At 43.9% G+C, this 26,788-nt stretch overlaps 1 protein-coding gene across 3 annotated transcripts in view; it reads left to right on the forward strand.

Moving 5' to 3' along the window:
* Positions 1–26,788, forward strand: part of LOC140541677 (oxysterol-binding protein 2-like) — an 85,752-nt gene that overhangs the window by 24,653 nt on the left and 34,311 nt on the right. For all 3 annotated transcript variants that reach the window (XM_072664413.1, XM_072664414.1, XM_072664415.1), the window contains exon 3: positions 26,459–26,709. In XM_072664413.1, coding sequence (XP_072520514.1) covers positions 26,459–26,709 — 251 coding nt within the window. The remainder of the gene's footprint in view (positions 1–26,458; positions 26,710–26,788) is intronic.

The raw sequence follows: 26,788 nt of genomic DNA on the forward strand, positions 1-26,788 counted from the left end.
TGCAAAGGGTTGCTGTGGTGTCTCAGGTGGTTGCTCAAGTGTTGCTAGTGGTTGCTATGGAGTTAATTAGTGGTCCTTAATGGTGTTACTAGTTGGTTGCTCAGGTGTTGCAAGTGTTTTCTTGTTCAGTGCTTCTTTATTGGTGGTGCTAGATGGCTGCTATGGTGTTGCTTAGTGGTTGCTAGTTTTGTGCTATAGTGTTGCATGGGGTTGCTATGGTGTCTCAAGTGGTTGCTCAGATGTGGCAAGTGGTTTCTATGAAGTTGGGTACTGTTTTTTTTAATGGTGGTGCTAGATGGCTGCTATTGTATTGCTTAGTGATTGCTAGTTGGGTGCTATAGTGTTGCAAGGGGTTGCTGTGGTGTCTCAAGTGGTTGCTCAGGTGTTTCTAGTGGTTGCTATGGAGTTAATTAATGGTCCTTAATTGTGTTACTAGTTGGTTGCTCAGGTGTTGCTTAGTGATTGCTAGTTGTGTGCTATAGTGTTGCAAGGGGTTGCTATGGTGTCTTAGGTGGTTGCTCAGATGTTGCAAGTGGTTTCTATGGAGTTGGTTAATGTTTTTTTAATGGTGGTGCTAGATGGCTGCTATGGTGTTGCTTAATGGTTGCTAGTTGGGTACTATAGTGTCGCAAGGTGGCTGCTATGGTGGCTCAGGTGTTGCAAGTGGTTGCTATGGAGTTAATTAGTGGTCCTTACTGGTGTTACTAGTTGGTTGCTCAGGTGTTGCAAGTGTTTGTTCAGTGCTTGTTTATTGGTGATGCTAAGATGGCTGCTATGGTGTTGCTTAGTGATTGCTAGTTGTGTGCTGCATGTGTGTTGCATGGGGTTGCTATGGTGTCTCAGGTGGTTGCTCAGATGTTGCAAGTGGTTTCTATGAAGTTGGGTACAGTTTTTTTTAATGGTGGTGCTAGATGGCTGCTATTGTATTGCTTAGTGATTGCTAGTTGTGTGCTATAGTGTTGCATGGGGTTGCTATGATGTCTTAGGTGGTTGCTCAGATGTTGCAAGTGGTTTCTATGGAGTTGGTTAATGTTTTTTTTAATGGTGGTGCTAGATGGTGTTGCTTAGTGGTTGCTAGTTGGGTGCTCCAGTATCGCAAGGTGGCTGCTATGGTGTCTCAGGTGGGGGATCAGGTGTTGCAAGTGGTTGCTATGGAGTTGGTTAAAGTTTTTTTAATGGTTATGCTAAATGGCTGCTATTGTCTTGTTTGGTGGTTGTTATGGAGCTATGGAGTTCATTTGTGGTTCTTAACGGTGTTGCTAGATGGCCGCTATGGTGTTGCCTAGTGGTTGCTAGTTGGGTGCTATAGTGTCGCAAGGTCTTGCTACTGTGTCTCAGGTGGTTGCTCAGGTGTTGCAAGTGGTTGCTATATAGTTGGTTTTTATAGTAGTGTTTTTTAATGGTGGTGCTATGGTGTTGTTTGGTGGTTGTTTTGATGGGTGCTATAGTGTTGCAAGGGGTTGCTATGGTGCCTCAGGTGGTTGCTCAGGTGTTGCTTCGTGGTTGCTAGGTGTGTGCTGTAGTGTTGCAAGAGGTTGCTATGGTATCCCAGGTGGTTGCAATAGTGTTGCTAAGTAGTTACTAGGTGATGGATGGTATAGTGTTGCTAGGTGGTTCCTATAGTGTTGCTTTAGGATCCCAGGTGGTTGATATGGTGTCTCAGATGGTTGCTCAAGTGTTGCCTGAGTTGTTTAGTGGTTGCTAGATAAGTGCTATAATGTATGGTAGTTCAGGTGGTTGATATGGTGTCACAGGTGGTTGCTATGGGGTTTCCAAGTGGTTCCGTTGGTACCCCAAGTGGTTGGTTGGGTGTTTCTAATGCATTTGTATGAACTTTTGCACCCCATTCCTTCCTATGGGAAAATCTGTAAAGAAGAACTGTTGCTACGCTGAGGAACCTTTAAAGTGGTTCTTCTATGACATCACATAAAGAACCCTTTTAAGCACCTTTCTTTTGAAGAGTGTATAACAGCAGATGGTGCTGCATGCTGAGAGCTCATCCGAACTGAGCTGTGTTATAAAAGCCTTGTTCATGTAACCCAAGGAGAGCGACCTTTCTGGGATCGCTGATTTGAATATGACTCATTACCTGTATGTATGTGTGTGTTCTGACAGGCGGCGCTAATTGCTAGGCAGCGGTTGGACATGCGGCATCACGGCAGGCTGTAATTGCAGAAATGTGGCAGAAGTGTTTCGGTCTTTGCAGACAGAAGAGTGTGCTTTCAGCTTCTATCTTTAGCAGCCACCTGCAGGAGCTCAATCCACTCAATACAGCAATCAGTTAATCAGTTACAGTGATGAGCGATCGCACTGCCAGGCCAGCGTACAGTGATACAGTATCTGATTCCAGACCGATTGTTTTGGGATTTTTTTTTTGAGTTAACTCAACTAAATTTAGTCAAATGTTCTCCTAACTCACTTTGAGCAGCAATCCATCCTGAGCTGAGCCTCAAAAACATCAGTAAACGAGCTGCAGCTGATTAAATACTGTGTAAGATGTTTAGTCTGTGGCTCCGCCCCCTCAACCTGTTTACTGTTTATTCCCATCTGCAGGTTAGAACTCTTTCTATTACACGACGTCCCCAGACTGGGAGGTCTTTGACAATGGAGCTCTTCTGAGCTCCTGCTGGGATTTGAACTGATGACCTCCTCACTCTTGATGAGCAGCAGTTAGACCGTAGGGCCGGTCTAGAGCTGTGAAGTTACACTACATATAAACACAGTTCAGAGTAAATATACCTTTCTGTTCTTTAGTGGGCACAGATGTGTGCATAGCTTTCCAGATGTGTACACGGCTTCCCAGTTCTAGAGTGGTGCAACTGTCTAACTGCCTGCTTGTCAGGAGATAAGAGATCATAGGTCTGAAATCCCATCAGCACCCCATGTTCAGTAGGATGAGAATAGAAAGGCCACCTCACATGTGATAGCTGGGGTCTCAATCTGATGATCGAAATTAACATCAGACCAGTTGAAGCCACCTATCGCGTCCCACAGTGGAATACGAAAGCAACTGCCTTGCAGCAACCATTAAGCAACACTATAGCAACCAACTGATATAGCATGAAAATCACCCATCAAGACTACACAAGCCTTTAGAAACACCATAGCAACCACCTTGCAATGTCATAGCAACCACTTAGCAACCACCTCCCAATGTCATATCAGTCAAACTATAGCAACCACATGAAAAGCAATCACATAGCAACACTTCAGTAACTACATAGCCATGCTGTAGCAACCACCTAGCAATATCATGTCAACCACATAGCAACACTGTAGTAACTTTTTAGCAACACCATGGCAACCACAAGAAAAAAACATAGCAACACCATAGCAACTACTTAGCCACACCATAAAAACATCTAGCATCATTATATCAACTACCTAGCAACACTATAGCAACCTCATGGAACACCATAGCAACCGCCTAGCAAAACCCTTGTGATGATGATTCTGTATCCCTCTCGTTCAGTCTGCCATTCACAATTATACACACACACACACACACACACACACACACACACACACACACTTGTACGAAATTAATCTGCATGTTCCTGTCATTCCTCATTTCTCCCCCTGCCTCCCTGGGTCACACTGTGCCTCTGCAAGTGTGTGTGACTAATTTCAGAACATAAACACACACAAACACACACACACACACACACACACACACACACACACACACAGTATGTGGCCTGGCTTGTTTTTTCTCAGATACAGTTTGTTTCTCTGACCTGTCTCTGTTGGCTCAGTGTGAGGAGATAATGATCTGTTCTCTCGCCCTCCGTCTCTCCTTATCCCTCTCTCACTAATGTGATAATTACAGTAACGAAGGTCCTGGTTGGTTGCTTATCTGCTGTACTGGTTTCACTGCTTTTTCAGGTGTTCTCCCTAAGACAGACCACATAAAGTTACAGAGCGGGGTCAGGGCAGAGTGCTGAGCTCAGAGCATAGTGCAGAAAAGTCTCCAATAGCTGCAGAGCTTCTGTAGGTGTAAAGTGTAGGTGTCCCAATACTTTTGTCCATTTAGTGTATGTGTGGGCCATGTCCTCACTGGCTAGGGAAGGTAAAAGGCAGTAAATCCAGCTCCGCTGCACTCGAAAATGACTGACGTCCCACTTCTGTAAATTCAGTGTGAGTATAAATGCATTACCATTTCATTAAGTAATTAGTAATGTAATTACAGCCTGTGTTTGAGTACTTTAAGTACTTCCAGCTTTCAGTGAGTCGAGGAACGTCATCAGCCACCACGCTGCTAGCCAATACAGCACTGCATTCATATTACTACTACCACTCCACTATTAGTGTCCACTAATACAGATGTTCAGTGCATCCACTTATACAGATGTTTAAGGTGTCTACTCATATTTATGGTTGCTGCAATCACTGATGCAGATGTTCAGATGCCCATTGGTTCAGCTAATGCAGATGCTGAGGTGTTCAGTATTTGCTAATGCAGGGTTTGTCATTTCCTCTAGTGCAGATGTTCAACTGTTCAGTGTGTTTGCTAATGCAGCTGTTTCCCATGTTTTCTAATGCAGATGTTGAGATGTTCAGTGTGTTTGCTGAAGCTGATGTAAGGTGTTCATTAATCTTGACTTGTCTGCTACTACAGATGTCCAGATGTTTTGTGCACCCAATAATACAAATGTTAAGATAGTTGGTATGTCCACTAATACAGATGTTCAAACATTTGGTGCATAGTACAGATGTTTGTATGTCTGCTTTTGCAGATGTTTGGTGCACCCACTGATGCAGATGTTCAGATGCTCATTGCTTCAGCTAATGCAGATGTTCTGGTGTTCAGCGTGTTTGCTAATGCAGGGTTTGTCATTTCTTCTAGTGCAGATGTTCATCTGTTCAGTGTGTTTTGCTAATGCAGATGTTAAGACGTTCAGTGAGTTTGCTGATGCAGGTGTTTACCACGTCTGTAGACCACTAATCCACTAATACAGATGTTTAGATCAAGGTGTTCAAGCTGTCTACTAATATTGGTGGTTGGTTCATCCCCTGATACAGATGTCTAGGTTTGCAGATGTTTGATGGTAATGTTCAGATAATTAAGGTGTTCACTAATCTTGACTTGTCTGCTACTACAGATGTCCAGATGTTTTATGCACCCAATAATACAAATGTTAAGATAGTTAATATGTCCACTAATACAGATGTTCAAATGTTTGGGGCATCTAGTACAGATGTTTGGCATGTCTGCAAATACAGATATTCAGGTGTTGCAGATGTTTGCTTTTGCAGATGTTTGGTGCACCCACTGATGCAGATGCCTTTTGGTTGAACTAATGCAGATGTTCTGGTGTTCAGTGTGTTTGCCAATGCAGATGTTGAAGTGTTTGCTTTGTCTGCAGATCAGTTTACATGTTTGTGTCCATTAATACAGATGTTCAGTGCATCCACTAATACTGATGTTTAGATCGAGATGTCTACTAATATTGGTGGTTGGTGCCTTCCCTGATACAGATGTTGAGGTCTTCAGCATGTTTTTTTTCTGGTGCAAATGTTTGCTGTTCCTGCTAATACTGGTACAGATGTTCAGATATTTAAGGTGTTCACTAATATTGGTGGTTGCTGAGGTTTGACATTTCTCTGAATGCAGATGTTGAACTCAATGTGTTTGCTAATGCAGATGTTTACCAGTATTGATGGTTGGTGCACCTGCTGATGCAGATGTTTAGTGGTTCAGCTAATGCAGATATTCTGGTTTTCAGTGTGTTTGCTGATGCAGGTGTTTGCCATGTCTGTAGTGTGTTCACGTCTGACCCGTCCACTAATACAGATGTTCAGTCCATTCACTAATACTGATGTTCAATGTTCAAGCTATCCACTAATATTGATGGTTGGTTCACCTGATGATACAGATGTTCAGATCTTCAGAGTGTCTCGTCTCTTGTAGGACAGATGTTTGGCATGTCTGCTAATACTGCTTTTGCTGATGTTTGGTTCACCCACTAATGCAGATGTTTAGCTGTTTGTCTGCTAACACAGATGTTCAGTTGTTCTGTGGGTCTGCTAATACAGATGTTTAAAGCAACCACTTATGCAATGTTCAAATGTTTGGTGCCTGATTAGTACAGATGTTTGGCGCTTCTGCTAATAAAGCTGTTCAGATGTTTGATGTTAATGCTAATACAGATGTTCCAGTGTTTGGTGCACTTGCTAATACAGATGTTCAGAGAGCTTTTGTTTCTATGACACATGAGACTGGTAAAATGCTTCCAAAGGTGCTTGATGTTCAGGTTCAGGTGTGCTGGGGGCGGGGCAAAACAACTACATGGACTGGCTGGAACCAGTACAGCCTGGATGTGAGGCTGTTTGGTGTGTGTGTGTGTGGGGGGGGGGGGGGGGGGGATGTGGGTGTGTGTGTGTGTGGGTGTGTGTGGGGGTGTGGGGGTGTGTGTGTTACACAGTAGATCTGACCTTGTCCTGCTTACAGTGGGCAGAGCACTGCAGTGGAGCTCATTGCTGGTTTCATAGGAGCCTCATTACAACAACCAACTGGACTGTGTGTGTGTGTGTGTGTGTGTGTGCTGAAGGATGCCACTGAATGTTGTCTCTTTTTTTCTATTGTTTTTTATTCACACACACACACACACACACACACACACACACACACTGATACTGCTGCAGTGCAGTTCTGAATGCTATTGACTTACTAGGAAACACAGTAGAACTCTCTCTCTCTCTCTCTCTCTCTCTGTATGGCAAACCTGTGTGTGTGTGTGTGTGTGTGTGTGTGTGTGTGTGATGAAGGAGACTAAATGAGTGTATGAATGTAAGGTGTATTCTTGCCCAGCAAGGATGGGCGTGTAGGCTTCCCTGCAGCAGCAGCAGCAGCAGCAGCAGCAGCAGTGTGTGTGTGTGTGTGTGTGTGTGTGTGAAAGCGAGAGAGAGAGAGAGAGAGAGAGAGAGAGAGAGAGAGAGAGAGTTTGGATGCTGAATAAGGAGAATCACCGGTGAACCCCCCCCCCCAATCACTCCCTCCACTCCCCCACCAGAACGTCCTCGACCAGCTGATGAAGCTCCCCGGCACACTTCCTGTACCGGCCGTGTGTGTGTGTGTGCATGTGTGTGTGTGTGCGGTGTGCGGAGAGGTGAGGCGAGGAAGAGGACGAGGGGGTGATGAAGAGAGGAGCATGCTGGGAGCCAGGCACGGTGCGAGCCTTCTGCAGCTCGGGTTGCCTCAGTCGCCTCGGCAACCCGCAGCTCACACACCACACACACACCGGCGGCCGAGGAAGAGGAGACGGAGCCTCGACTTCATCTTCACACACTCCGGCTCCGTCTCCGGCTTCGGCTCCGGCTCCCGTCCGCTCATCCTCCTCCTTCTGCCGGCTGCTCAATTTCGCCTGCCTCCGAGGTAGACCCTCTCTTCCCCTCTCTCTTCCCCTCTCTCTCTCTCTATCTCTCTCTCTCTCTCTCTTTCTCCCTCTCTTCCTCTCTCTCTGTCTCTCTCTCTCTCCTTTATCCCTCTTTCTCTCCCTCTCTCTCTATCTCTTCCTCTCTCTATCTCTCTCTCCTTTATCCCTCTCTCTCTCCCTCTCTCTCTATCTCTTCCTCTCTCTATCTCTCTCTCTCCTTTATCCCTCTCTCTCTCTTTCTCTCTCTATCTCTTCCTCTCTCTCTCTATCTCTCTCTTTCTCTCTATCTATCTCTCCCTCTCTCTCTCGCTCCCTCCCTCTCTCTCTCTCTCTCTCTCTCTCTCTCATTCAGTTTAATAGACTCTGTATTAGCAGGCCCATAGCGTACAGTTACAGTAGTGTCAATGAGTGATGAGGTCAGTCCCTCTCTCTCTCTCTGTATTTCCATATGCAGATCTGCATCTCTCTCTATAGTCAGTTATTTATGTAGTTATCTAGATTATTATTTATTTGTTTTCATCTATTTTATTTAGCTGATTAGTTATATTGTATTAATTTATGTATTGTGGTAATTAGTTCATGACTTAGGTTAGATTTATATTTATTTAATTAGTTAAGTTTTTTGTAAATTTTTTGTTAGCATTTATTTAGTTATTTATGCATTTTGTTATTTATTTAGTTAGTTATTTAGTTATTTTTTTTTTTGTTATTTACTTCATTATTTATTTATGTAGTTAGTTGGTCTGTTAGTTTGATAGTTAGTTATTTAGATGCTTATATAGTTGGCTACTTAGTTCATTAGTTTGATAGTTAATTTAGTTAGTTAAGTTTAGTTATTTATTCAGTTATTTAGTTTCGTATGTAGTTATTTAATTTGATTTAGTTTATGTGTTAGTTAATGTGTTAGTTATTTATTCGGTTCTTTAGTTGCTTATTTGGTTTGTTCATTAGTTATTTCGTTTTTTGGTGGGTTATTTAAATGCTTGATTAGTTATTTAGTTGTTCATGTATTTTGTTAGTTATTCATTAGTTATAGTTAGATACTTTATTTATTTATATAGTTAGTTGGTCTGTTAGTTTGATAGTTAATTATTTAGATGTTTATGTAGTTAGTAGTTAATTAGTTTGATAGTTTAGTTACTTAATTTGTTAGTTATTGAGTTTATTCAGTTATTTAGTTTCTTATGTAAGTAATTACTTATTTAATATGATAATTGTAATTTAGTTTGTGTTTTTTAGTTATATAGTTTTTTGTTCAATTATTTAGTTTATTTGTTAGTTAATCAGTTTTTTATTTTTATTTTAATTTGATCATTGTCATTTAGTTCATGAGTTCATTATTTAGTTATTTATTTGGTTATTTAATTTTTTTTTATTTGATAGCTTAGTTCATGTGTTAGTTAATTTATTAGTTATTTATTTGGTTATTTAGTTGCTTATTTGATTAGTTGATTAGTCGTTTAGTTTTTTGTTTGGTTATTTAGTGGCTTTCTTAGATATTTAGTTTTTTTATTTAATAGTTTTTTATTTTATAATTTCGTTAGTTAATACTTCCTTTCCCTGTGGTCAAACTCTGCAGTAGATTTGATCAGCATGTCTCTATTTACTTTTAGTATTTCCATGGTGGTCTGTTTTCTTTCCCCTTCAGTCTCTCTCTCTCTCTCTCTCTCTCTCTCTCTCTCTCTCTCTCTCTCTCTCTCTGTCTCTGTCTCTGGTTGTTGGAAGTTTGCTGTTTCCTTTCCAGGATTTGATTGACATGTACAGGCTGAGGGGGGTGGGCTGTACTTCAGTATTTGATAATGCGCTCATTCTTTCTGTCCTTCTCTTTCTTCATCTCTCTGTTTGTGCGTTATTGTCAGTTATGCTTCCATGCATTTATATTGTCATAGTCACACAAAAACCTCACATCTCCAAAATAGCAACTGTACTAAAAGAGGAAGTCAGTGTAAAAAAAATTAGTAAGTCATTTTGGAGCATTTCTGTTGGTCCAGTTTTGTCAATCTGTGCAGTTTTTCACTTTTTGACATAATATGAATCTGTCAGATGTTCTGCATATGCTGTCAGAATTTCATGATGAATGGACCAATGAAACAAATCATAAGAAAGAGAATGTTTACGGAGGAGGAGGTTTGTTTAGTTTCCCTTCAGAACTTCAAGAATTCCATGTCATTTGACCGGGGGTGTCCAAACTTTTGCATGAGGCTGCGTATGCACTACATGGATGTTATGTCAGGTGTTATAGCTGGCTATAACTGTGACAGTGGATTGCTTACCATTGATGTGACTAAAGACGGAGTTCTAGGCCAATGTCGTGTTCTCCTCTGGGTCCTACAGCCCTACTTCTGCTTTTATTTTTAATGAAATCGAGCTAAAGGGGAACTTTGCTGGTTTTAGTCACGCAGAGCTGTGTCGGTTGTTGTGGAACACATTAGCACAGAAAAGAGTGGGCTAGAGGGGTACAAAGCCCCCCCAGCATTGAGCTGTGGAGCAGTGGAAGAACTGTGTTCTCTGGAATGATGGTGGTGGAGCTCCATCCCTCATCCAGCATCTTGTTCCCACTAATGCTCTTGTCGCTGAATGCAATCAAATCCTCACAGCAATGCTGTAGTAGAAAGACTTCCTCCATGGACAGTAGAGACAGTTATTTAAAAAAAAAGGAGGATCAATTCCTTTTAATCCCCCTTTAATTTCATAAGACACAATGAAATAACAGGTGTCCCAATACTTTTGTCCATATAGTGTCTTATGTTTTGTGCAGTGCTGGAATGCTATAGGCTTGTACTGTGGACCATTCAGACTACAGCGGTTTAGCCCCACCCATTCACGCTAAAGGTATAAGGAGTTAATTAGTTTGGCACAGTACAGGGCAGCCAATCAGAAGCCAGATTCCATTTACATATTAATTACACTCCAGCCAATGTGGGCTAGGTGGGTTGCAGGTGGGCATGGGTTTAAGTGGGCTTCCCAAATGGGCCCCAACGTTACAGCCCACCATAACCTCACATGGGTCCGATCTAGGCCCCATGTGCAGTGTACAACCCAGTTGGGGCCCCTGTTTAACCCATCTTGGTCCCATCACTTATCCTAGTAGGACCTAGGTAGGCGTCCATATGTGGGGCCAACATGGAAACCATGGTCAAAACGTTAGGCTACCCATATAGGCCCCATCATTTATAACCAGGGCTGTCCCGGTTAAGGTTTTTTACCCCCGATCCGATCCTCTTAATGCTAACTATTGGTTGGTAACGATACGATCCGATCCTCTTAATGCTGGCTATTGGTCGGTAACGATGCGATCCGATCCTCTTAATGCTGGCTATTGGTCGGTAACGATACGATATGATCCGATCCTCTTAATGCTGGCTATTGGTCGGTAACGATACGATACGATCCTCTTAATGCTGGCTATTGGTCGGTAACGATACGATCCGATCCTCTTAATGCTGGCTATTGGTCGATAACGATACGATACGATCCTCTTAATGCTGGCTATTGGTCGGTAACGATGCGATCCGATCCTCTTAATGCTGGCTATTGGTCGGTAACGATACGATATGATCCGATCCTCTTAATGCTGGCTATTGGTCGGTAACGATACGATACGATCCTCTTAATGCTGGCTATTGGTCGATAACGATACGATACGATCCTCTTAATGCTGGCTATTGGTCGGTAACGATCCGATCCTCTTAATGCTAACTATTGGCCGATAACGATCCGATCCTCTTAATGCTAACTATTGGTCGATAACGATACGATACAATCCTCTTAATGCTGACTATTGGCCGATAACGATCCGATCCTCTTAATGCTGGCTATTGGCCAATAACGATACGATCCTCTTAATGCTGGCTATTGGCCGATAACGATACGATCCGATCCTCTTAATGCTAACTATTGGTTGATAATGATACGATCCGATCCTCTTAATGCTGACTATTGGCCGATAACGATCCGATCCTCTTAATGCTGGCTATTGGCCGATAACGATACGATCCGATCCTGTTAATGCTGACTATTGGCCGATAACGATACAATCCTCTTAATGCTGACTATTGGCCGATAACGATACGATACGATCCTCTTAATGCTGACTATTGGCCGATAACGATACGATACGATCCTCTTAATGCTGGCTATTGGCCGATAACAATCCGATCCGATCCTCTTAATGCTGACTATTGGCCGATAACAATCCGATCCGATCCTCTTAATGCTGACTATTGGCCGATAATGATCCGATCCTCTTAATGCTGACTATTGGCCGATAATGATCCGATCCTCTTAATGCTGACTATTGGCCGATAATGATCCGATCCTCTTAATGCTGACTATTGGCCGATAATGATCCGATCCTCTTAATGCTGGCTATTGGCCGATAATGATCCGATCCGATCCTCTTAATGCTGGCTATTGGTCGATAACGATATGATCCGATCCTCTTAATGCTGACTATTGGCCGATAATGATCCGATCCGATCCTCTTAATGCTGGCTATTGGTCGATAACGATATGATCCGATCCTCTTAATGCTGACTATTGGTCGATAACGATATGATCCGATCCTCTTAATGCTGACTATTGGCCGATAATGATCCGATCCTCTTAATGCTGACTATTGGCTGATAATGATCCGATCCTCTTAATGCTGACTATTGGCCGATAACGATCCGATCCGATCCTCTTAATGCTGACTATTGGCTGATAATGATCCGATCCTCTTAATGCTAACTATTGGCCGATAACGATCCGATCCGATCCTCTTAATGCTGACTATTGGCTGATAATGATCCGATCCTCTTAATGCTGGCTATTGGTTGATAACGATATGATCCGATCCTCTTAATGCTGACTATTGGCCGATAATGATCCGATCCTCTTAATGCTGGCTATTGGTCGATAACGATATGATCCGATCCTCTTAATGCTATCTATTGTCCGATAACGATCCACGAATCCACGCTAGTAAACAGCAGTAAAATCTGTAATCAGACTAAACTCTAATCTGATCTACTTTGTTTGGAGCAACTTTTTAAACTCTATAGTGTTTAATATCTTACAGTCCAGTCTGACTGACCTACCTGACCATTCAGCTCCCAGCTCCTTTACAACTCTGCAGTCTGATCACTTAGTGTGTGTGTGTGCATTAGCACTAGCATTAGCATTAGAATTGGCCTCCTCCTCATTTCTGAATCTTCATTTAGAGCTGCTTTAGAACCAAAGAAAGGAGTGTGGTTCTCTCGCTGGTAGAACATTAGAGAAATTAGAAATGGTAGAAATTAGACCACCTGACACACACTTTACCTGCTGCTCTGCTGCTATAATGGACTCTATGGAGCTGCAGTACTGTTTAAGGTGGAATGCAGAGTTAGCATTAGAAGCTAACTTGAGCTTTTGTTTTGGCTGCTTCTTATCAGTTCAACTAAAGCTCTGTTTTTCTCACTGGAATAAAGTCCCAGATGAACTCTGTCTGGGGTAGCTTTCCAAAAAATGAGAAGTTCGCTTCCAGCAGCTAAGAATTATTATCTATTAATGGCGCGTAGAGGATGCCAGATGCTCATGAGAACCAGTCACTGGTTCATCGGTTGTCCTTTCTTGGACCACATTTGGTAGATACTGACCACAAGACCTGCCTCATGGTTTGGAGATGTTCTAATAACTTGCCTAATGACCTAAGGATCGGAACCTTAAGTGCCGATACCCGATTAATTAAGAACGCCTGGATCGCCCCCGATCTGGATTGATAGGAATGTTCCAATCGAATTGGATCGGGACATCCCTAGTGTTAAAGAAAGTTGTAAATGATGAGGTGGGCCTGTGAATAACGGATTTATTCATCATTGGTTTGTCGGATTTAGGTGGTTAAAATCTTCTTGGTTTTTGTACAGACTGAAATCTTAATTAGAGGCATTTGGGTAATTAACCCGGACCCCTCTTTCAGGGCTGGAGGTAATTACCAAGTAATGTGTTTTTTGTTGTCTCTGCAATCTTTTAATATGTAATCTATCATCATTCATTTCATACAGCTGTGTGAGAATGAGTGTGTATGGGGTCATCTGGGGTAACCTTTATTTCTTTTTGCTCTTTGTTTGTACATTTGCACTTCACACCCAGCCATTACATTAGTACCAGGTGAAGAAAATGTTGATTGTCTTCATTTACATTTACATTTAAGGCATTTAGCAGACGCTCTTCTCCAGAGCAACTTACTACAGTGCTTTACTCTTTACCCAAGAAAAACCTCAGCTAGTTTGAATAGACTAATAATTCAAAGATCCTCTAAGTTTAGACTCTACTAAACACAAGTCAGTAAGGAGACCATAATACTCTACTATTCGCCCAAGTCCTCTCAGAAGAGGAGGGTCTTCAGTAAGCGAGCGTTGGACTCTGCTGTTCGGACACCCAGGGGAAGCTCGTTCCACCACTTCAGTGCAGGACAGTAAATGTCTGGACGCTCGTCTTCCGTGGATCTTAAAGGATGGCGGGTCGAGCCGAACCGTACTTGAAGCTGGAAGGGCTCTTGGTGCAGATCGGCTTTTGACTATTGCCATCAAGTACGGAGGGGCTGGCTGGTCCAGTCTTAGCTTTGTAGGCCAGAGTCAGGGTTCTGAATCTGATGACCTGGGCAGCAGCTACAGGAAGCCAGTGAAGAGAGAATGCAGCAGTGGAGAGACATGGCTGAATTTAGGGACATTGAAGACGACCCGTGCCGCTGCATTCTGGATGAGTTGCAGGGGCCTGATGGTGCGTAGAGGGAGACCAGCCAGAAGAGAGCTGCAGTGGTCAAGTCTTGAAGTGATGAGAGACTGAACGAGCAATCTACCATGGCTTCCTCTGTCAAGGGGTAGGATCAGGAACAGTCAGAAGGTGATGTTGGTGTTAAAAGCAGGAAAAATGGGCGAGCGTAAGAATCTGAGGCCAAAAAACCAAACTATGATGTTCTCGACATTAGAACATCTCCAAACCATGAGGCAGGTCTTGTGGTCAGTATCTACCAAATGTGGTCCAGGAAAGAACAACCCATGAACCAGTGATTGGGTCATGGGCACCTAAGGCTCAGGACTCACAGGACTTAAAGGACCTGCTGATAGTCTTGAGTGTCTGAATGTTAGTCCTGGTGCCTCGATTTGTCAGATCAGTTGTGGCCAGTCGCTGTGTGTATTCTTGCGTAGTGTTGTGTTGCCATGTGTTGCACCATGGTCCTGGAGGATTCCAAATTTAGATCTGACTGAAATCAGACAAGACACAAATGCCTCAAGTATATAAAGAACGAGCAGTGTGCTCTTTTTTCAGCTAGAGAGCCAAACTCACCTCGTCATTTTCTTCATTTTCTAGGTTTCAGGCAGTTGCTAGGCTGTTGCTATGTGGTTATTGTGGTGTCCGGTGTGGTTCACATTTATAGACATCTGTCGGACCAGAGCAGAGATACTTGTACAATACTTGTGTGTGTATGTGTTTGTGTGTGTGTGTGTGTGTGCTGGATAAAAAACACACACATCCTGGGGCTTCCTTCTTCTGGGAAACTGGAAAAAAGAAGCACTAGCCTTAAAAAAAAAAAAATGAACGGTCATCATTTTTGCTGTTTGCTTTCTGAAATCGCAGCACTATTTCCACTTGAAGGGCCGGGAGGGACGTATCTTAGACCAAATGACCACACTGAGGCTGCAGTGTCCTCAGTAATAATTGGACTTCGCCACATATGTGTCCAAAAATATCCAGACACCCCTTCTAATTACAGCAGTCTTCGTCATTCCGGCTGTGGGCTGGAACTCCGCTACTGCGCTATGGCATGTTGGTGGAGCTGGGACTGCAGTCATATAATAATAATCATAATAAAAATAATATTAGTGTATTCCAACATCCACAGCTGTCCACGAGGGGGCGCTCAAAAGTGCGATTTGCATTTACAGCAGTGGTGCCAAAATGAATTGCACTCGCCAACTGTAGAGGGAGCCCAGGAACAGAATACCAGTTCTCACATAGTGCTTCTCCCATCGCTGACACAGGTGTTCAGACAGGTGTTGTATGATCTACGTAGAAAGACATTGGCAATTGTGCCATGCTCTGTGCCAAGCATTGGATAGAGGGGTACAAAGCCCCCCAGTAGAGGTGGAACTAGTGGTACTAAAGGTTTTGAGACCTTCTTATGTCACGATGATAGAAATGCACTAGCTTTTACGAGGGGTAACACAACAACCATTTGCCAGCACCTCAGCAATCTTCTGAGACACCATAGCAACGCTCTCTACTACCATAGCCACTTCCCTAGTAGTGGCTTGAGCTTGTGTTTATATATGGGCTGGTGACTGGGTTCTAGATATCAGAACCTCAGTAAACCCTAAAAGGCCTGCCCGCACCAGTTCAAAATATGCTGAGGTTTGCTAGATATGAACGTAAAGGATGCATTCTGTGTTTTTAAAGGTATTATATATTGAAATATATTATTAATATTATTACAGCTTATAGTATATTATATTATATAGCTAGAAAACACAACTTCTCTGCCTCAAGGATGTGTGTAATGGTAATTACAGCAGGACAGCAGGCTGTCGGTCACAGACGATCTTCTCTGCTCTAATAAAATAGTCAAAAGTGATCAGTTCATTAAAATATATAATTTAAATATATATTAAATCAATACATTTATTTATTTATTTATTTATTTATTTATTTATCAGAAGGTCCGGAGGGTTGTAGTGTCCTCTAGCGGTTTTAGCTAAAGTTGAATATTTGAGGCTGAAGTTTGGACCATCTACCGCCCGTTTGTCAGCAGTTTACAGTATGCAGGATGACCAGAGTCCTGTGAAAAATGAGGACACTCCATGAAAACCTGTCTTTTTTAACACAATTCAATTTATGCACAATTTATGGATCTTCATGTGATCAATACTAAGAGATGGGGGTGATCAGCTGAAGAAACGTCTTTAATTAATTAATTAATTAATTTAAGATTGATTGATTGATTGATTGATTAAATAGAAATGTAATTTTCCTGTGAAGAAAAAGTCCCCCCTCCCCCCCACACACACACACATACACATTTATTACTACAAATATGTAGAATTAGAAGCAGGAGCAGGTGCAGAACATCAGCTGCAGATGATCAGAACATGGTTGGAGGGGCAACTTCTCTGCTCTAATAAAATAATCAGAACTGTAAAGTAAATTTAATTAATTAAAATATATAATTTATAATAACCTATAAACACAGAATGCATCCTTTACATTCAAATTTTCTCCCCAATTTGGATCACCAATTACCCAACCCATACATATTCTCCCCCTATCATATTCAATGCTCCCGACACTAAAGGGGAAAACACAGGAGGAGCTCCACTGACTGAAAACAGCCTAGACAGACATTCGTCAACAGTCAGACGTTCATTCGTTGCTATCTCGGCAGTGAATTGTCAACACAGGCGTGTGCAGCCCGAGGTCAGTCTGACTGCTCCTGGCTCTTAAAGGGGACGGCGAGAGACACGCTGATAGGTTTATTACACGCCCAAAACAAACACACCCATAATTAATCAAGAGTACATGACGTTTTGAGTGCCTCGAGCCGCGCAGGGCGTCCTTTTCCCGTTGTTATCATAGCAAATACACACCGACACACCCCCTAAATTAAGCTGCCAAATGATCGCTACAATAGAAATAAATTAAATCAGCAAAATTCAAATATCTTTATTTTAAAGCTACATTATTTTATTTCTCTAAAGCTATGAGGGTATAAAGTGGCCCCCAGTTGAAGAGTCACCCTCATGTCGTTGATTTCAGGAAAAACATTGAAGGAGCAGGTGTCCACAAACTTTTGGACATGTAGTGTATTCGGTATCTAATAAGACTGAGGGAGTGTGTTTGTGTGTGTGTCTGTGTGTGTGTGTGTGTGTGTGCCTGCTAGCCTTTACTCTGGGGCTTCCAGCACATTGCCCAATTGCTGCACAGCTACCCAGCCACTCTCTCTCTCTCTCTCACTCTCTCTCTCTCTCTCTCTCTCGCTCTCGCTCTCTCTCTCTGCCTGTAGCTGTGTGACAGCTGTCTGCTTACACACTCAGGCGTTAACCGAAGTGTGAGTCATGCTCAGATTCCTGCAGAGATATTCTCGTCCTTTAGACTCTCTCTGATGGTCCTAAATCTGGTGTGTTTGATTGCATGAGGCGCATTTCCATCCTCTGTAACCTGCCAGTCGTGGTGAGTGGGAGTCATTGTGGTAGCATGTGAGCGAGTCTTCACCTGGTGCAGGTGCGAAAAACACACAAAGCAGGGGAGTGTATATCGTATATGTATAGAAAAATGGCAGCTTCACAGGAGAAGGCAAAAAGACTGCTTCACTTTCAATGGAAGTCAATGGAGATGTGATTCATTAACAGAGCCTGGAGCATTTCTATTGGTCCATTCATCCAGAAATGTAGATATGAAATAAAGAACATCTGCCAGATTCACATTATGTCAAACATTTTAAATGACAGGAAAATTAAGATACAAGGTTTTGGCCTGACAGCCATGATATGTGTCCAGAATTTGCCAGAATGCATTCGCACCATGCTGATGTTCCCATTGCAAAATTACCATACAGCGTCCTCCCGTCCAGGGGACTCGAACTTGCCGACTCAGCACTCGGACCCAGTCCGAACTGGCGAATCCCCCCTATGGAGTGGAGAGGGGGGAATTAGCTAGATTGGAGCAGCTAACGTTAAGTTAGAGAGGTTTTACAGTTGAAATGAACATTCATTCTCAATGAAACTGTTTGCCTATGTGACTTCGAGCCCTTTTTAAAAATAATTTATTGAGAGTACTACGTGAAATTAAAGCCATATGAAGACACAGAAAGCAAACCACAGGAGATCACATGTGACTTGAGATTCACGCAAATGCTGAGGCCTTAGCTAACGTTACTACTCTAGCCCTGTACAGCTCGTGTCTTTCAGCCATATGTATAAAATACCTCTGTATTTAACATCTTATGGGATATTTCATTAATTTTAGGACCTTATGCAGAATTGGAAGCAGATCAGATCAGAACATGGTTGGAGAGGATTATTCTGGAGGAGTCTGTCTGATTTAGGCCTCAGACGTTTGTTTAGTCTGGTCTGCTCTTGATTGATGGTTGAAGTGAGTGGTGAAGAAGAAGGTCACCATCATGGCCAGATCCAGAGAGCTCTCTGAGGCCTTCAGAAAGAAGGTTGGAGATGTTGTAGAGGAGTCTGGGAAGAGGTTTGAGAAGATCTCAGAACAGTTAGAAATCAGCCGTCCCACTGTCTGTCTGCTAAATCTGCTACAAGTGGAGAACATTTAGAACAACATGGCCAGATCAGACCGGTCTAGCAAGTTCAGCCCAAGAGCAGAACCTCAAAAGCTCCACAGCGCAGTAGCAGTGTTCTGAGCTCTCCGACACTCAGATTGTCAAAGACCTAAAAGATACAGGGTTCTGTGTGGGCGCACACACACACACCCAGCGACGTCCTCTTTAGCTTCCGGAAGTTCTTGCTTCAGTTATTTCAGTGTGTGTGTGTGTGTGTGTGTGTGTGTGTGTGTGTGTGTGTTGGTTCTGTTTTGACTTTGACCCAGTTCAGTAGCCTGCAGCGAGTGGGTAGTCAGACACCATCATAGACGTGTGTGTGTGTGTTTGTGTGTGTGTGTGTTTGTGTGTGTGTGTGTGTGTGTGTGTGTGTGTGTGTGTGTGTGTGTGTGTGTGTGTCCACATGGAACTCCGTATCTCTTAGTTCTCTGACAATGTGAGTCTCAGAGAGCCCAGAATGTGTGGAGTTGCCTCAGACTGTGTGTTTATGTACTGTGTGTGTGTGTGTGTGTGTGTGTGTGTGTGTGTGTGTGACAGCAGATCCTCTGGGTAGACTGAGGTACTGTCCTTCTGTCAGTCCTTTCCCCAACCCAATTGTAAATAGAGAAAGAGAATAATAGAGAAAGTGGATCAGGATCAGGGCCGATCCAGGCCTGTTTTAACGGATCGGGTACTGGCTATTTTAATCCCAATCCAGTTCTGAGTCTTTATTGTTAACTACAGTGTTCAGAGAGCGCCATCTGCTGTCCTCAAGACACCATTAACAGACATTATCGCCCAGCCGGCTGCAGCAGCAGCAGCAGTGCGGACGTTCTCAGAAGGTAAATAAAGGAGTTGAGGTTCTGCAGTGTGGAGCTATTCTACAGTGGAACCTGAAAACAGACCATAATATCTGACCCTTTATATAAAACCATCACTGAAACGCTCAGTTTTACCAGCGGGAGAACCGGCACTCGCCTTTCTCTGTTTCTAAACCAGCAGTGAAGAAACCATTCAGACCTGAGTGGAGGCTAATGCTAATGCTAACACACACACACACACACACACACACACACACACACACACACACACACTCACTAGCTATAGAAACCCCAATCAAACACACACAGCACGTTCACCCACTACAGACCAGCTATTACACACCATTAGACCAACAACCACAGAGACCAGTCCAGAGTGTGTACTACCACTACACACACACACACACACACACACACACACACACACAGGAAGTGATTAGACTGCAGTGCTGTAAAGGAGCTGGGGGCTGATTGGTCAGACTGGGCGGCAGGATGCTGGTCTTGCTGGTGTGTGTGAGAAGGTAATGCATCAGTGCGAGTCAGTGCAATCCAGAGGGAAGTGGCAAACATGCAGAATTACCTCACTCTGTTGTCTCAGATGGGCTCGGACACAGAGGCGTGTGTGTGTGTGTGTGTGTGTGTGTGTGTGTGTGTGTTTGGCGACATGCCACCCTTGAGGCGTGACATGCGTGGTAATGACCTGGCTGCTGCACACTGCTGTCGACCTCCGTGCAGGGAGCCATCCATTCAGACCATTAAGGCTACATGTGCACATACATACGTGTGTGTGTGTGTGTGTGTGTGTGTGTGTGTGTGTGTGTGTGTGTGTGTGTGTGGAAGCAGGGTGTGAGATGCAGGGCCAATGTCCTGACACACACAGTACAGTACGTGTTCCCGCTCCCAAGGTCGAGCCGGATGAGGGTCACTGATCAGATTGCCTGTTTGAAAATTGATCAGCCAAGATCAGATGCTCCACACACACACACACACACACACACACACACACACACACACACACACACACACTCTCTCTTCTGCTGAAGTAATATGACTGATTATCTGGTTCCAGTGGCACCTGGAATGGGACTTTAGGTTAGGGTGAGAAATGCTCCGACATCAGCAGCCGGAGCCTGAGAGAGCACAACTGGCCTTGCCATCATGCTACTGTATGCTAGCCGATTCATCAGAGCTGGTACCTGGTATTAGCTGTCATGCTACCAGTTAGCCAGCCGATGTAGCTAGCATGCTACTCGTCAGGCAGCCGAGCTGGTCCACCTACTCGTATGTATTAGCTATCATGCTACCAGTTAGCCAGCCGATGTAGCTAGCATGCTACTCGTCAGGCAGCCGAGCTGGTCCACCTACTCGTATGTATTAGCTATCATGCTACCAGTTAGCCAGCCGATGTAGCTAGCATGCTACTCGTCAGGCAGCCGAGCTGGTCCACCTACTCGTATGTATTAGCTATCATGCTATCAGTTAGCCAGCCGATGTAGCTAGCATGCTACTCGTCAGGCAGCCGAGCTGGTCCACCTACTCGACTGTATTAGCTGTCATGCTATCAGTTAGCCAGTCGATGTAGCTAGCATGCTACTCGTCAGGCATCAGCCATAACATTAGTACCGTCTAACCAGCCGAGGTATGGACTCCACAAGACCTCTGAAGGTGTCCTGCTGTGGTATCTAGCACCTAGACTAGCATTAGCAGAAGATCCTTTAAGTCCTGTGAGGTACGGCCTTGGCCATGAGCATCAACAAGCCTTAGAAGCCCATGACCCAGTCGCTGCTTGTCCTTTTCTTGGAGCATTTTTGGCAGGTACTGACCACTGCGTATCAGCCTGACCCAGTCGCCTAGCCACAAATAATTCACCTGGTACTAATGTTATGGCTGATCGGTCAGAATCCAGTTTCTTAATGTGGAATGAGTGACACTAAAGCAAGCTGGCTAATTAAGTGTAAAGTCAGAGGCGGTCACTCATGTCCAGCTCGTTTCTGAAGCGGCTACCGTGGAGAACCGGGCAGAAATAAGGAGAGGCAGTGCCGGCTATTCTTAGAGGCTTGTCACTCCAGCAGTGAATGAGGGGCAGAGCAGGGTGGATAATTGGGCAGTTCTTTGGGCTCAACTTCACCATAAAAGGTCCCGTCACTGTCTGCACTCTCTGTGAGACGAGCCTCGTCTGGCTCTGGTGATGCTGTACGTGTCCTGGAGGGGTTCTAGCACCCGAGGAATTGTCCTAGAGAACTCGTATCAAAGAAACCAGGTTTACTGGTTAACTCCCACATTCTTGAATGTTCTAGGATGTTCTCTCCACATTCACGCTGTTCTAGAATGTTAATTCTCCATTCACGCTGTTCTAGAATGTTTTCTCCACATTCACGCTGTTCTAGAATGTTAATTCTCCATTCACGCTGTTCTAGAATGTTTTCTCCACATTCACGCTGTTCTAGAATGTTAATTCTCCATTCACGCTGTTCTAGAATGTTTTCTCTAGTTCATACGTTCTAAAATGTTAATTCTCCACATTCACACTGTTTTAGAATGTTCTCTCTAGTTCATACGTTCTAGAATGTTAATTCTCCACATTCACACTGTTCTAGAATGTTTTCTCCACATTCACACTGTTCTAGAATGTTCTCTCTAGTTCATACGTTCTAAAATGTTAATTCTCCACATTCACACTGTTCTAGAATGTTCTCTCTAGTTCATACGTTCTAAAATGTTAATTCTCCACATTCACGCTGTTCTAGAATGTTAATTCTCCACATTCACACTGTTCTAGATTGTTCTCTCTAGTTCATACCGTTCTAAAATGTTAATTCTCCACATTCACGCTGTTCTAGAATGTTAATTCTCCACATTCACGCTGTTCTAGAATGTTAATTCTCCACATTCACGCTGTTCTAGAATGTTAATTCTCCACATTCACGCTGTTCTAGAATGTTAATTCTCCACATTCACACTGTTCTAGATTGTTCTCTCTAGTTCATACCGTTCTAAAATGTTAATTCTCCACATTCACACCGTTCTAGAATGTTCTCTCCAGTTCATACCGTTCTAGAATGTTAATCCTCCACACTCACACTGTTCTAGAATGTTTTCTCCACATTCACACTGTTCTAGAATGTTCTCTCCAGTTCATACCGTTCTAGAATGTTAATCCTCCACACTCACACTGTTCTAGAATGTTTTCTCCACATTCACACTGTTCTAGATTGTTCTCTCTAGTTCATACCATTCTAAAATGTTAATTCTCCACATTCACACTGTTTTAGAATGTTCTCTCTAGTTCATACGTTCTAGAATGTTAATCCTCCACACTCACACTGTTCTAGAATGTTAATCCTCCACACTCACACTGTTCTAGAATGTTTTCTCCACATTCACACCGTTCTAGAATGTTCTCTCCAGTTCATACCGTTCTAGAATGTTAATCCTCCACACTCACACTGTTCTAGAATGTTTTCTCCACATTCACACTGTTCTAGAATGTTCTCTCCAGTTCATACCGTTCTAGAATGTTAATCCTCCACACTCACACTGTTCTAGAATGTTTTCTCCACATTCACACTGTTCTAGAATGTTCTCTCCAGTTCATACCGTTCTAGAATGTTAATTCTCCACATTCACACTGTTCTAGAATGTTCTCTCTAGTTCATACCGTTCTAGAATGTTAATTCTCCATTCACAATGTGTTTGTGTTGCTAGGATCTCTCTCTCTCTCTCTCTCTCTCTCTCTCTCTCTCTCTCGCTCTCTGTTCCTTTTGTTCAGAGTGAGTAATGTCGTCTCTGCTGACTGTGTGAAAGTTGGTGTGTGGTCCTGCAGAATTACACGGACAGCAGTCACGTTCTTTTACAGAAACATCACACACACACACACACACACACACACACACACACTGCGTTTAAGTCATGAGGAGGTTAATGTAGTGTTGAGTCTGCTGACTGCCCCTGTGTGTTCTGCTGAGGAGAGAGAAACTGGACGATCTCCTCCTGCTTCTGCTCTCTTCGAGTGAGGTTGCCAAATCCTCTGCTCTGTTCTGCTGTCTCAAAGGACTGCTAAATCCTGCACCCCATTCTAGTGCCCCCCCCCCCCCCCCCCCCCCAAAAAGGTTTCCAAATTCTCTGCGCCTGTTCTGCTGCCCCAAAGGGGGGTTCCAAACCCTCTGCCCCTTGTGCTACTCCCCTAGACGGTTGCCAAACCATCTCCTGTTTTCTAGTGTCTCAAAGCAAGTTGCCAAATCTCAGTCCCAAAGGAAGCTGCAATTGGAGTTTGCAAGAGATCCCAGTCTGGACAGTCTGTGTGTCCTGCAGTGACCCCCTGCGTGACAGCCAGGTTACTCAACCCTCAACTGCAATGTCTAAAAGAAGCTAAAAGCCCTGACTCTGCTCCAAGGCAGTTCCTCAAACCTACAAATATGCTGTGTGTAGTTGTGTTAACTTATGTGTGCTATAAGTCATAACCACATTGTGCTATGTGCTTCCAAAACCCCACCATTCTTCTCAACGCACCACCGTTCTCCACCAAACATAATTGTTCTCCGCCAAGCATAATCATTCTTTATCAAACACTGTCATTCTCCATTAAACACCATCATTCTCCACCAAACATTATTATTCTTCACCATGCAACATAATTCCCCACCAAACATCACCATTTTCCACAAAACACTGTCATTCTCCATTTAACACCATCATTCTCTACCAAACATCTCCCCAACATTCTCTACCAAACATTCATTCTCCACCAAACATCATCATTCTATACCAAACATTATTCCCCACCATTCTCCACCAAACACCACCATTCTCCACCAAACACCACCATTCTCCAACAAACATAATTCCCCACCATTCTCCACCAAACACCACCATTCTCCAACAAACATAATTCCCCACCATTCTCCACCAAACACTACCATTCTCCAACAAACATAATTCCCCACCATTCTCCACCAAACACCACCATTCTCCACCAAACACCACCATTCTCCACCAAACACTACCATTCTCCAACAAGCATAATTCCCCACCATTCTCCACCAAACACCACCATTCTCCACCAAACACTCATTCTCCACCACTCATTCCCCACCATTCTCCAACAAACACCACCATTCTCCACCAAACACTCATTCCCCACCATTCTCCAACAAACACCACCATTCTCCGCCAAACACTCATTCTCCACCATTCTTCGGGGATTCTTCCTCTGGCGTTACTTCTTCTAAAGTGAATGTGAAGTGCAGGTGACGGGTTGTAGAGTTTGAGAAGTTCCCAAGATACTGTGTGGCCAAACCGTTGAGACACTTATGAGACTTGAGAGATTTGCAGGAAGGAGAGAATCGGACTAATGTGGTCAGATTTTCTGGCTGTAGCGAGCTGTCCAGCAGCTGCCTTCTGAACTAGTTGGAGCTAATTTAAGGATTTGCATGAACTTCCACCCAGAAGGGCATTACAGTCACAAGTCTTGAGGTCATCCTATCTGTGTTCTTTGTCCCTTGCCTTGCCTTTAGTGGTGGTACGTATCCCTGCCGTCCCACCCTGCCGTCCCACCCTGCCGTCCAGTAACTGCCTATAAATAGAGCTTCATTAAGTTCAACTGGACAGCCGTTAGCTACTGAAGCGGCTTGTTCCGACCCGGAAACCCAGCAGGTCTGTCATTATCAACAATGTGTGTTACCCACTGGTTCACTCAGGTGTCATCTATTGTGTGTGTTTGTGTGTGTGTGTGTGTGTGTGTGAAATGTAATGTTCACGATGTGTGCATTGGTGTGTATTGCAGACATTTGTGTATGTCTTAGTCTGATTATTTGCCTGTGAGCTGTGTGTGTGTGTGTGTGTGTGTGTGTGTGTGTGTGTGTGAGAGAGAGAGTGTGTATGTGTGGTCCCTGGTAACTGGACCTTTGATTAGAGAGAGAAAAGCTGTCGTCTGAGCCTCATTAGTGCTAACTGTGGGCTGTGCGGTCAAAAGGGGTCAGGCACATGGGGACGTTTGAAAGCAGGCATAGCTCTGTGTGCTTTAGCACTGTGAGGTTGGGCTGGACTCGGGCTGTTTCAGATGGCCACCATGTGGTAAATGTAGCTGTCAGACAAGGTTGAACGTACAGCGCTGGGCACAAGTTTTAGGCCCTTAATCACACACCCATGTCTCTCAGCAGTGAGAGGGTTTTTACTGTAGAAGCTCCAGATCTCATCAGATCAGATAAAGCAGGTGAACATGAATCCAGTAAATAGGAGAAACAAGAGCTTCTCATTCTGAAGAAAGAAAGTAGTGAGATCTTGTCGGTGAGCTAGTCTGAAGAACAGAGCTCGGTTCCTCCAGGTTTCTCCTGGACGCCCCCCAGTCCAGCCAGCACAGCGTGGAGAATGTGTTCAATCAACTCCATCAGCAGCAGCAGCAGCAGCAGCAGCTCACCTGATTTACCATCATTAAGCCCTGATTTACCACCAAACCAGGTGTTGATCTGAGGAGAACTCTAAATAATACTAGACTCCATGAGAGAGGAGAACTTTGGAGATGTTCTAATGATGAACACAGTGATGGAGAACCACCACCACCACCAGTTTACTGGTTTACTAGTGTCCCGATTGCATAATATGCAAATGAAACAGTAATTATTGCTGGGGTTTTGGTTGTACTGGGTGGGGTTTGGGTTGTACTGGGTGGGGTTTTGGTTGTACTGGATGGGGTTTGGGTTGTACTGGGTGGGGTTTTGGTTGTACTGGGTGGGGTTTAGGTTGTACTGGGTGGAGTTTAGGTTGTGTAATGAGTCTTGGAGAGACGGATGTGTCTCAGACCACGTCCTGAAGTGGTTTGAGTGATGGGATTTGTGTCTGGTTTGGATGATTCTCGGGTCCGGTTAGTTTACACTCGCTGTTTTTACGGGCCTTGGCCTTATCCAGATGTAACCCTGATGCTCAAGACGCATTAAGTGACCAGGTGTAAACGGGGTCTTTGTGTGTCTCTCGTCCATGTGTTTTTAAAGATGACTCAGGCGAGGAGGAGCCCACGTCCCGCTCGGACCGCAGTGAGCTGCAGGGGGCGCTGAAGACCTTAGCCAGTAAGCTGGATGACCTGTCTACGTGTAATGAGCTGATAGCGAAACACGGTGCGGCCCTGCAGCGCTCCCTCAGCGAGCTCGAGACCCTGCGAGTCCCGCTCGAAGGCAGCGAGAAGATCAAGGCCGTCAACGAGAGAGCCACTCTGTTCCGCATCACCTCCAATGCTATGATCAACGTGAGTAGATACACTTTCAGTTTGGCTAAATCTTTCTAATGAATTAAAACAGGCTCCTCAGGGCCCCCAGTGTAATTGT

This window comes from Salminus brasiliensis, chromosome 20, assembly GCF_030463535.1.
Source record: "Salminus brasiliensis chromosome 20, fSalBra1.hap2, whole genome shotgun sequence".
In the NCBI taxonomy this organism is placed as follows: Eukaryota; Metazoa; Chordata; class Actinopteri; order Characiformes; family Bryconidae; genus Salminus; species Salminus brasiliensis.